We start from the raw sequence: 12,818 nt of genomic DNA, 5'->3' as shown, positions 1-12,818 counted from the left end.
TCCTTAACTTTGAAATACAAAGTTCTTTACAAAACGATTCATAAACATCTTTTACCAAAGATGTATTCCTATGTTACACATGTGGTGGATAGATATATTGTACCTCTTAGATTAGAATTTATTCTAAATTATAAAATGAAAAGTCATCTTTAAAAAATTCTTTTATCACTCAAGTCAGATCGACCAGGAACTTTTCCCAAGACTCTTGACTGATAAGGGAGTGCAGTGCAGCAAATAACAGGGGTTGACCCACTTATTTTGTATAGCTCCTCCTAGTTGTTATTGCTAATAAGAATCCTGGAGTCTAAAATTAACAATGGCTATGAAGGACAGCAATTAAGCCCATTTGTCTTCCAAATGAGCCAGTGTAGGTTCCATTGGTAGTTTAAATTTATATATGAGGTCACTCACACCATTACAAAGGGCAGTGGAAGCCCTGAAGGTGTGTGTTGCACAGCAGTAAGTCATTTTAGGATTGTGAGAGCAAATTATATTTTGAGAAAAACTTTCCCCTTGCTGTGTGAAGATTCATTTCCTAGCAACCTCTTTTCATTGATTAATTTTAAATTAAAAAATAAATCATTTTTCATGAGAGCATGTTTTAGGCATATTTAAAAGACAACATTAAGCTTTCAAGCTGCTGAAGTTTGGTTATTTTAAAGGATTGATGTGGTCATAAGAGTGATTCAGGATACCCATATATATATATATATATATTCCACTTTTTTTTTTTTTTTTTTTTTTTGCGGTACGCGGGCCTCTCACTGTTGTGGCCTCTCCCGTTGCGGAGCACAGGCTCGGGACGCGCAGGCTCAGCGGCCATGGCTCACGGGCCCAGCCGCTCCGCGGCATGTGGGATCTTCCCGGACCCGGGCACGAACCCGTGTCCCCTGCATCGGCAGGCGGACTCTCAACCACTGCGCCACCAGGGAAGCCCTATATTCCACTTTTGAAAAAGGTTCTTTGGGCCATAGTGTCATCTGGACATTTCTGATTTTGCCTTCTTTGCCTGTAATGCTGGCTTGTCTCTGTCATTGGTGAGGAATATAACTTTTTTTCATACTCAGATTGATAAATTTTTGATGACGAAAGTGAATTCTCTGTTTACAGAGAAGAATTTATAGACCTGAAGTTTACCACCCCCTAGCCTGCTGTTTGGTCAGAGAATTCACTGAGTTTCTTCACAGAGATCCCCATGGAAACTAAACAAATAAGCTACTTGAAAGGAGACAGTTGATTGGTTTTTCTCATTAAACCTACTGCTGAATTTTCATTAGTTCTAATCCATTTTCTTTCAAGATTAGACATATAGGACAATTCTGATTTTCATGAATTGAATAAACTAAATATGTTGAGTTGTGTGTGCCTGTATATGTAGACTGAGAAGCAAAAGTAATTTTTCTTCTTCTGCCATAAAATTACCCCAGAAAATAAAGCCAGGAAAAATGACTGATGTGAAGGGGAAAGGCTACCTCCATTTTTAAAAAAGAGGTTATTAAATAAAGTGGAAGTAGTGAGAGTGATTGTAGGCTAATCTGATCGGTTTTATGCTTCGTTCAGTTTTTCCCACTTTTAAGTTGTAATTGTGTGTGAAAGCAATCTAAATGAAGTATGGAAGCATGTTTCACTGACCTCAAACACTTTAGACCTCATAAAGCTGTAAGTATTTCATTTGCTATTATGAGTAGATTTCAAAGTGTTCTTCTAAAGCAAGAAATTTGGTAAAATTTAATTATTAACTTCACCTTTTTGAACTTGCTGTATAAAGAAAGACAATTTTCACTTTTTTCTTTCCTCCCGTTCTCCCTGCTAAAGTTGTTATAATCTATTTAGATTGCAGGTGGTTTGTATATTTCCGGAAAGCTTCACTATTACATATATCTTCTAATATTATTCATATCTAAAAAACTCAGCCTTACTTCTGAGGCTCAAACCACTATCTTATTCACACAAGATACAGATAGAAATTTCATTTTATGTGAACATTTAATGAAAATAGTGATAAATAGGAGTACCATTTATTATTAAATTTATGAGTACCACGTTGTACATTTCAGTATAATGTTTTCTTCTCCAGCACATTCTATGTTTAGAATGTAACAGTAGTTCTTCTTTTCCCCTTTCAGGTGGCTGTACTTTTGATGATGGTCCGGGAGTTTGTGATTACCACCAGGATCTATATGATGACTTTGAATGGGTTCATGTTAGTGCTCAAGAACCTCATTATCTGCCACCCGAGATGCCACAAGGTGAGAATCCTTCTGTTTATCCAGTGTTGGAAAAATCCCTCTGGAATGTGTAGCATTTTCTTATGTTAGGTATAGTACAATAATTTAATTATTATAATAAGCTAGTGTGGTCAAACTGATTGGCCCCATCAAAGACCCTCCAAGGATTCTTTGCCTTTCCCTCAATAACTTTATATAATCTATTTTCCTCAAGAATGTTTACTGTATCTTCATTACCTCTAACTCTGGAAAAATAGAAACATTAGTTTTTTTTCCCCTTGTTCAATAAAAAAGCAAAATGGAAATGAAACCAAGAAATAAAAAAATAAAATAAAATGAAGAACAAACCAAATAGTCTAAAAATGAGTTCATCTCACTTACTACCTATTCTATTAAATCACAAGATTTGATCTAATCAGACTGAAGGGAAACATCTTTATTTCATGGTAGGGAGAGAGCTTATCTCATTCCACTGGCCATGAGCATGCCAGTAGCTCTGAGGAGAGGCATCCTGGAGACCAAACTGTCAAATGGAGAGATCTTTTTTGAGTGGATTGTAGAAAAACAGGGCTGAGCCCTACTTTCTTTACCTTGACCTTGTTATATCCTTTGAATTTTGGTTTTGTGAAATAGTACATCTTCTTATTGTTTAAGCCAGTTTGAACTGTGTTTACTCTTAACTGACATAGGATATTAACATATACATACCATTTTATATGCTAGCAGACTGTTTGTACCTTCAGTTCTGCATATTAATTTTCAATTAATTCTAAGCTCTGTGCATATATGTTTACCAATAACTTATTAATTTGAGAAATTGAAAATGCAGACAGGAATTTTAAAATACTTTACTAAAGAGAATGAATTATTTTTCTAAAATTTAGAAATAAACAAGCATGGAATATAATTATGTATGATCACATAATATACAATATAATTATATTTAATAATATAATACATTAGTTACTATTTAATAATATGTAATCACTTTATTATAGTATGTTGTCATACATAATTGATGGGATGATTGCCTATTATTAGTAACTTAAGTTTTAAAATATATTTTCAGTATTTTAATCATGATTATAAACACTTTATAACTAATTTTTCTTATTGGTCCACACTGTGATGTGCTCTTTGAGAGTAGGGTGAATTAAATTTTATTCTAAATTGTCACTTATCCCCCCTGCCCCCACCCCCAGACTTTCCATTTTGGTGTCCATAAGTTCTGTTTTCTAAGTCTGTGAGTCTGTTTTATAAATAAGTTCATTTGTATCTTTTTTTTTTTTTTTAGATTCCACATATAAGTATATCATATGATATTTGTCCTCTTCTGTCTGACTTACTTCACTTGGTATGACAATCTCTAGGTCCATCTGTGTTGCTGCAAATGGCATTATTTCATTATTTTTTATGGCTGAGTAGTATTCCATTGTGTGCGTGTATGTATATATATATACACATATATACCACATCTTCTTTATCCATTCATCTGTCAGTGGACAATTAGGTTGCTTCCATGTCTTGGCTATTGTAAATAGTGATGCTATGAACATTGGGATACATTATCTTTTTGAAGTATGGTTTTCTCCAGATTTTTGCCCAGGAGCAGGATTGCTGGATCATATGGTAATTGTGTTTTTAGTTTTATAAGGAATCTCCATGCTGCTTTCCATAGTGGCTGCACCAATTTACATTCACACCAACAGTGTAGGAGGGTTCCCTTTTCTCCACATCCTCTCCAACTTTTATTGTTTGTGGACTTTTTAATGATGGCCATTCTGACTAATGTGACGTGATACCTCATTGTAGTTTTGATTTACATTTCTCTGATAGTTAGTGGTGTTGAGCATCTTTTCATGTGCCTACTGGCCATCTGAATGTCTTCTTTGGAGAAATGTTTATTTAGGTCTTCTGCCCATTTTTTGATTGGGTTGTTTGTTTTAGACTCATTTAGTTGTGAAAGTAGGTTTGTATTTTTCCATCAGAGGTACATAACCTTATTTCTCTGGTACATTTTAATTAAAGAAACTCCAGTAATATTTCACCTGAGTTTTCTCTGTGGTACATTTAGACTGAATTTTTTATATAAAAGTAAAAAGGGTAGGCTGGGATGCACATATTTTGACTGTTTATCATCAGAGAACAATCAGAAAGATGTTGATTTATGGAAATGTTACCATTGTTAATTACTATTGAAGATGGGTAATGAATAGCTGAAGAGATACTGCTCAGATGACCTTGCTGGTTCACCTTTGATGAACAGCTTAATTGGTGGTTACAGTACGGGATGATATGCACAGAAAATGAAAGTGTTAGAAATTCAGCCACATCTTCCAATTAATAGGACATTAGTTAATTAATCATGCAGAGGAGGGAAAAAGGTCACAGCCACTTTATTTTTGCCAAATATAATTTGTGTTTGGTTTTCAGAAAAGGTGAAAGAAAGCATCCATGTATATATTGTTTTTCTGTTATCTTTTTACAATCTATACTGTGTTTTTCATTTTCCTTCTTATATTCCTTTAAAATGCTCACTGAACATTATCTATTCATAAATTGGGAAAAGGGAGACATTTAGATTTATCTTATTAAAATTTTATGAATGATAAATTTATTTTAAAGTAAATAGTAAATGTTAATGCTTACTTTTTTCAATTATTAAAAAAAGAACTCAAACATTTACCAACTCGAAAGTAAGAAGGCTGGGCCTGTGACGCAAACTTGTTATTGAACTCTCTTTACAATACTTGGACATTGTTAATTGACTTCTGTTTATTGATCTTTTTGGATTGAAAAGGTAGATGGGAAGATGAAAGAGAGGGTGAATAAATAGATTAGAATAAGAAAAGAATTGGGCTTCCCTGGTGGCGCAGAATCCGCCTGCCAATGCAAGGGACACGGGTTTGAGCCCTGGTCTGGGAAGGTCCCACATGCCGTGGAGCAACTAAGCCTACGTGCCACAACTACTGAGTCTGTGCTCTAGAGCCCACAAGTCACAACTACTGAAGCCTGCGTGCCTAGAGCCTGTTCTCCACAACAAGAGAAGCCACCTCAGTGAGAAGCCCGCACACCGCACTGAAGAGTAGCCCCCGCTCTCTGCAACTAGAGAAAGCTCACATGCAACAACAAAGACCCAACCCAGCCAAAAGTAAATAACTTAATTAATTTAAAAAAAAAAAGAGAAAAGAATAAGAAAAGAATGAAGATGCGTAGAAGAGAAGAAAATTATTTCTTCTCATTTGAAGACGTTATGCTGTCAATAATTGCTTAAAGTGTTCTTCAGCAAAACTGCCTTTGTCGGGTGACAATGATGGTGGCTGAAAGGCCAGCTAAGTACGTTTAAAATAGCATGCAAAAGATTGAGTATATCCTAATGGCCAAAAATCATATGAAAGTGGGAGCACCTGCTCAACTCAGTCGTCAAATGAATACAAATTAAAACCACAACGAGAAACTTCTACACACTGAGCAGAAAGATGAAAATTTCAAGTGTTGGTGAGAGTATGGAGAAAGTAAAACTCTTCATATACAGTACTATGGTCAGGTATAAATCTGTACAACCACTTTGTACAGCCTAATGACCCAACAGATCCATTTTGGGGTATATGCCCAGAAGAACTGAGTACACATGTTTTCCAAATGACATGTACAAGAGTATTTACAGCATCAGTATCCAAAATAGTCCCAAACTGAAAACAATCCAAATGTCTGTCAACAGTGCAATGAATAAATAAATGGTGATTAGTCACATAATGGAATATTACACTGCAATGTAAATGAACAAACTGTTGCCATATATGATATGGATGCATTTCACACACATCATCTTGAGGGAAAGAAACACAAAAGGATAATGTACTGTATTTCATTTATGTAAATTTCAAAACCAGGCAAAGCAAATTGATGATGTTAGAAGTCAGGGTATTATTTACCTCCAGGAAGGGCTGGCAGGGGTTGGGGATGGTTAGTGCTTGGAAGGTGGCATGAAGGGGGCTTCTGGATGCTGGTAATACAGTCTTTCTTGATCTGGATGGTGTTTTCACAGGTATACTCAAACTGAAAATCATTGAGCTGTACAATTATGAGCTGTGTGCTTTCCTCTATGCATCTTATATGTTAATAGAAAATGGCAAAAAACAGAGTAAATAAAACCAATGCTCGCAAGGATACTTTGGGGAAACTAGACTAAGAATTAAAAAATGTTATAGATTAGAATGAAAGATATATAATAGGGCTCAAACTCCTTTTTTCTCACCAACCTGGACCCCCTCCCCTGCATTCAAAGATAATATGATCTTTGACATCTCTGAGCCTTTGTATGTTCTCTTCCCTCTGTTGAGACAATTCTCTGTTCACTTACCACTCACCAAACTACTTTCCATTCTTACTATGTCTACTTAAGTTCCATCTGCTTTGGGAAGATTTTCCTGGTTGGCATGGAGCTTTTATATAATATTTCTTCTATCCTCACATTCAGATATGCTCCCCACTGTACTTGGTACGTATTTCAACTGCTATTATAGTACTTTTAAAAATAACTCCTTTCCACTAAACTATAATGTCCTCATGAACATAAATCATATTTTTCATCTTTGATTTCCTAAGGCACTATTTCATTTTACTTAGGAAAATTGTCAACTTATATAATGTGGTTTACATATTTTGGTCAAGGGTTAAACAAAAAAGGTCTTTCTCCTGCTAAAAAATTAATTGAATAAGAAAAAATACTTCATTTCCCAATATTATATTCAGCTCAGATTTTAATGTAGTTAGAAGACCTTCACATACTTACTAATGTTTAGCTTTGCCTTTATAAATGATTTCACCTATTTATTTTGGATATAATTTTAAATGTTATTGTTACTAAAGAAGGAGTTCCCTTTTAGGACCTCGCTCTTTCTTTTGTCTTTTGCTAGTCAAATTAGTCCCAATCTTCTACTCCTCAAAAGTCTAGTCTATAAAAATCAAATCCATAGAGAATGAGAAATGTTGCAGGGAACTGGAAATTGTTTCTCCATCTCAAATAAATCTGTGTTCATGACCTTGTTTGTCAGATGTTCCTTTATACTTGTGACATCATGAAACAAATTCATTGGATAATTTTACTACATGTTCTGACCTAGATCTGAGCATAGAGATCATGATTGACATCTCAAGACATTTATCTTCAAGTGTAATTATAACTGCTTTTTCTTTTTAACAGGTTTTTGTAAAATGACTAATTGAATTTTAGAGTCTCTAGAGTACCCATTTGACAGCTTAAAATTATGCTACATTGTATCCTACCTTGAATTTGGTACTTTTCACTGATAATAATGTAAATCACTATACAGAGTTCCATCTGTAAAATGGAATAGAATAGACATTCTTTCTGTCTGTGTATCTATCTGTGTATCTAAAAGGCCTTTGTCATTAAATTAATCTGAAGATTGAAGTAAGAAACCATTCCTCCTTTATTGCAAAGCTTAGTGAGGTGTGATTCAGTAGTTTAAGGCCCTACTAGATCTCAATTTTGCTCCGTTATCAAATCCTCAAACTAAAATTTAGAGAGCAAATGGCATTACACTGAGAACGATAAGAAATGAAATGTGCCTTTATATTTACATATTATTTTTAGAACTGTGTATCCTTTTTTTCTTTCTTTTTTTTTAATCCCAGAGTTTAAACATAAATTATTAGCCAGGTTGTTAAAAATTAAGGCTTGCTTTCTTCAATATCTATTGGGAGAAACTAAATGTGTTTTGTATTCAATAGTGAGCATGCATGGGTCTCATGATTTTGTTCCTGGCTTTCTTCTGAGAGTGTTAGATAGTGAAAATTGAATAAAATATTTGATTTATATGATAACATTTGATAACTAACAGAATTTCAGCTAAGTTTATCTGTGTAATGATAATAGTCTCTTAGTTTTCTAAGACAAGACTTAGGCAAAGTTTACTGAATAATATTAGTATCCAGTGTATCATATTTTAATATATCTAAGAAATTTCAAGGGAGTTTTTGTGTTATCTTACCATTTCTAAACTATAGTCTATCTCTCTGGGAACCTTAGTCACTCATTAAAATGAGTGGATCACCTTGCCTAGTATTTCCATTACCCTCTTGTAGACAATTGATAATAAGGCATGTGTTTCTTTTTAATTGATTTTTATTTATTTTTTATTTTTAAATTTAATTTAATTTTTTATATAGCAGGTTATTATTAGTTACTTTATACATATTAGTGTATATATGTCACTCCCAATCTCCCAATTCATCCCCCTCCGTTTTCTCCCCTCCCCCCGCTTTCCCGCCTTGGTGTCCATATGTTTGTTCTCTACATATTTGTCTCTATTTCTCCTTGCAAACAGTTCATCTGTACTGTTTTCTAGACTCCACATATATGTTTTAATATACAATATTTGTTTTTCTCTTTCTGACGTACTTCACTCTGTATAACAGTCTCTAAGTCCATCCACATCTCTACAAATGACCCCAATTCCTTCCTTTTTATGGCTGAGTAATATTCCATTGTGTATATGTACCACATCTTCTGTACCCATTCGTCTGTCGTTGGGCATTTAGGTTGCTTCCATGACAAGGCTATTGTAAATAGTGCTGCAATGAAAATTGGGGTGAGTGTGTTTTTTGAATTATGGTTTTCGCTGGGTATATGCCCAGTACTCGGATTGCTGGGTCATATGGTAATTCTGTTTTTAGTTTTTCAAGGAACCTCCATGCTATTCTCCATAGTGGCTGTATCAATTTACATTCCCACCAACAGTGCAAGAGGGTTCCCTTTTCTCCACACCCTCTCCAGCATTTGTTGTTTGTAGATTTTCCGATGATGCCCATTTTAACTGGTGTGAGGTGATATCTCATTGTAGTTTTGATTTTCATTTCTCTAATAATTAGTGATGTTGAGCAGCTTTTCATGTGTCTCTTGCCCATCTGAATGTCTTCTTTGGAGAAATGTCTATTTAGGTCTTCTGCCCATGTTTCGATTGGGTTGTTTGTTTTTTTAATGTTGAGCTGCATGAGCTGTTTATATATTTTGGAGATTAATCCTTTGTCCGTTGATTGGTTTGCAAATGTTTTTTCCCGTTCTGAGAGTTGTCTTTTCGTCTTGTTTATGGTTTCCTTTGCTGTACAAAAGCTTCTAAGTTTCATTAGGTCCCATTTGTTTATTTTTGTTTTTATTTCCATTACTCTAGGAGGTGGGTCAAAAAAAGATCTTGCTGTGATTTATGTCAAGGAGTGTTCTTCCTATGTTTTCCTTTGAGAGTTTTATAGTGTCTGGTCTTACATTTAGGTCTTTAATCCATTTTGAGTTTATTTTTGTGTGTGGTGTTAGGGAGCATTCTAATTTCATTGTTTTACATATAGCTGTCCAGTTTTCTCAGCACCACTTATTGAAGAGACTGTCTTCTCCATTGTATATGCTTGCCTCCTTTGTCATAGATTAGTTGACCATATGTGCATGGGTTTATCTTTGGGCTTTCTATCTGTTCCATTGATCTTTATTTCTGTTTTTGTGCCAGTACCATGTTGTCTTAATTGCTGTTACTTTGTAGTATAGTCTGAAGTCAGGGAGTCTGATTCCTCCGGCTCCGTTTTTTCCCCTCAAGATTGCTTTGGCTATTCAGGGTCTTTTTTGTCTCCATAGGAATTTTAAGATTTTTCATTCTAGTTCTGTAAAAAATGCCGTTCGTAATTTGATAGGGATTGCATTGAATCTGTAGATTGCTTGGAGTAGTATAGTCATTTTCACAACATTGATTCTTCCAATCCAAGAACATGGTGTATCTCTCCATCTGTTTGTGTCATCTTTGATTTCTTTCATCAGCGTCTTATAGTTTTCTGAGTATACAGGTCTTTTACCTCCTTAGATAGGTTTATTCCTAGGTATTTTATTCTTTTTTTGTTGCAATGGTGAATAGGATTGTTTCCTTAATTTCTCTTTCTGATTTTTCATTGTTAGTGTATAGGAATGCAAGAGATTTCTGTGCATTAAGTTTGTATCCTGCAACTTTACCAAATTGATTATCTCTAATATTTTTCGGTGGCATCTTTAGGATTCTCTATAGTTTCATGTCATATGCAAACAGTGACAGTTTTAGGTCTTCTTTTCCAATTTGTATTCCTTTTATTTCTTTTTCTTCTCTGATTGCGTGGTTAGGACTTCCAAAATTATGTTGAATAAGAGTGGTGAGAGTGGACATCCTTGTTTCGTTCCTGATCTTAGAGGAAATGCTTTCAGTTTTTCACCCTTGAGAATGATGTTTGCTGTGCGTTTTTTGTATGTGGCCTTTATGATGTTGAGGTAGGTTCCCTCTATGCCCACTTTCTGGAGAGTTTTTATCATAAATGGATGGTGAATTTTGTCAAAAGCTTTTTTTGCATCTATTGAGATGATCATATAGTTTTTATTCTTCAATTAGTATGCTGTATCACATTGATTGATTTCTGCATATTGAAGAATCCTTGCATTCCTGGGATAAATCCCACTTTATCATGTTGTATGTTCCTTTTAATGTTTTGTTGGATATGTTTGCTAGTATTTTGTTGAGGATTTTTGCCTCTATATTCCTCAGTGATATTGGTCTACAATTTTCTTTTTTTGTAGTATCTTTGTCTGGTTTTGGAATCAAGGTGATGGTGCCCTCATAGAATGAATTTGGGAGTGTTACTTCCTCTGCAATTGTTTTGGAAGAGTTTGAGAAGGATGGATGTTAACTCTTCTTTAAATGTGTCATAGAATTCACCTGTGAAGCTATCTGGTCCTGGACTTATGTTTGTTGGAAGATTTTTAATCACAGTTTCAATTTCATTACCTGTGATTGGTCTGTTCATATTTTCTATTTCTTCCTGATCCAGTCTTGGAAGGTTATACCTTTGTAAGTATTTGTCCATTCCTTCCAGTTTGTCCATTTTATTGGCATAGAGTTGCTGGTAGTAGTCTATTATGATGCTTTGTATTTGCGGTGTCCATTGTAACTTCTATTCTTTCATTTCTAAATTTATTGATTTGAGTCCTCTCGCTCTTTTTCTTGATGAGTCTGGCTAATGGTTTATCAATTTTGTTTATCAAAGAACCAGCTTTTAGTTTTATTGATCTTTGCTATTGTTTTCTTTCTTTCTATTTCATTTATTTCTGCTTTGATCTTTATGATTTCTTTCCTTCACTGATGTTGGGTTGTTTATGTTCTTCTTTCTGTAGTTCCTTTAGGTGTAAAGTTAGATCATTTATTTGAGATTTTTCTTGTTTCTTGAGGTAGGCTTGTATTGCTATAAACTTCCCTCTTAGAGCTGCTTTTGCTGCATCCCATAGTTTTTGGATCATTGTGTTTTTGTTGTCATTTGTCTCTACTATTGTTTGATTTCCTGTTGGTTATCCTCTTGGTGATCTCTTGGTTATTTAGTAACGTATTGTTTATCCTCCATGTGTTTGTGCTTTTTACATTTTTTTCTGTTTAATTGATTTCTAATCTCATAGCGTTGTGGTCAGAAAAGATTCTTGATATGATTTCAATTTTCTTAAATTTACTGAGGTTTGATTTTGTGACCCAAGATGTGATCTAACCTCCAGAATGTTCCATGTGCATTTGAAAAGAAAGTGTAATCTGCTGTTTTCAGATGGAATGTCCTCTAAACATTAGTTAAATCTATCTGGTCTATTGTGTCATTTAAAGCTTGTGTTTCCTTATTAATTTTCTGTCTTGATGATCTGTCCATTGGTGTAAGTGAGGTGTTAAAGTCCCCCACTATTATTGTATTACTGTTGTTTTCCTCTTTTATAGCTGTTAGCAGTTACCTTATGTATTGAGGTGCTCCTGCGTTGGGTGCAGATATATTTATAATTGTTATATCTTCTTCTTGGATTGATCCGTTGATCATTATGTAGTGTCCTTCTTTGTCTCTTGTAACATTCTTTATTTTGAAGTCTATTTTATCTGATAGGAGTAATGCTACTCCTGCTTTCTTTTGATTTCCATTTGCATGGAATATGTTTTTCCATCCCCTCACTTTCAGTCTGAATGTGTCCCTAGCTCTGAAGTGGGTCTCTTGTAGACAGCATATATATATGGGTCTCATTTTTGTATCCATTCAGCAAGCCTGTGTCTTTTGGTTGGAGCATTTAATCCATTCACGTTTAAGGTAATTATCGATATGTATGTTCCTATGACCATTTTCTTAATTGTTTTGGGTATTTTTTTGTAGGTCCTTTTCTTCTCTTGTGTTTCCCACTTAGAGAAGTTCCTTTAGCATTTGTTGTAGAGCTGGTTTGGTGGTGCTGAATTCTCTTAGCTTTTGCTTGTCTGTAAAGCTTTTGATTTCTCCCATCAAATCTGAGTGAGATCCTTGCCAGGTAGAGTAATCTTGGTTGAGCGTTCTTCCCTTTCATCACTTTAAATATATCATGCCACTGCCTTCTGGTTTGTAGAGTTTCTGCTGGGAAATCATCTTTTAACCTTCTGGGAGTTCCCTTGTATGTTATTTGTCATTTTTCCCTTGCTGCTTTTAAGAATTTTTCTTTGTCTTTAGTTTTTGTCAGTTTGATTACTATGTGTCTTGGTGTGTTTCTCCTTGGCTTTATTCTGTATCAGA

The 12,818-nt window shown here is 34.6% G+C and overlaps 1 protein-coding gene across 18 annotated transcripts in view; it reads left to right on the top strand.

Annotated features, from left to right (window-relative positions):
- PTPRK (protein tyrosine phosphatase receptor type K) overlaps window positions 1-12,818 on the top strand; it is a 583,718-nt gene that overhangs the window by 125,163 nt on the left and 445,737 nt on the right. For all 18 annotated transcript variants that reach the window (XM_067010720.1, XM_067010722.1, XM_067010719.1 and 15 more), the window contains exon 2: window positions 2,127-2,249. In XM_067010720.1, coding sequence (XP_066866821.1) covers window positions 2,127-2,249 — 123 coding nt within the window. The remainder of the gene's footprint in view (window positions 1-2,126; window positions 2,250-12,818) is intronic.

The sequence above is a fragment of the Kogia breviceps genome, chromosome 13 (genome assembly GCF_026419965.1).
Source record: "Kogia breviceps isolate mKogBre1 chromosome 13, mKogBre1 haplotype 1, whole genome shotgun sequence".
Taxonomy (NCBI): Eukaryota; Metazoa; Chordata; class Mammalia; order Artiodactyla; family Physeteridae; genus Kogia; species Kogia breviceps.
This window is presented reverse-complemented; position numbering and strand designations above follow the sequence as displayed.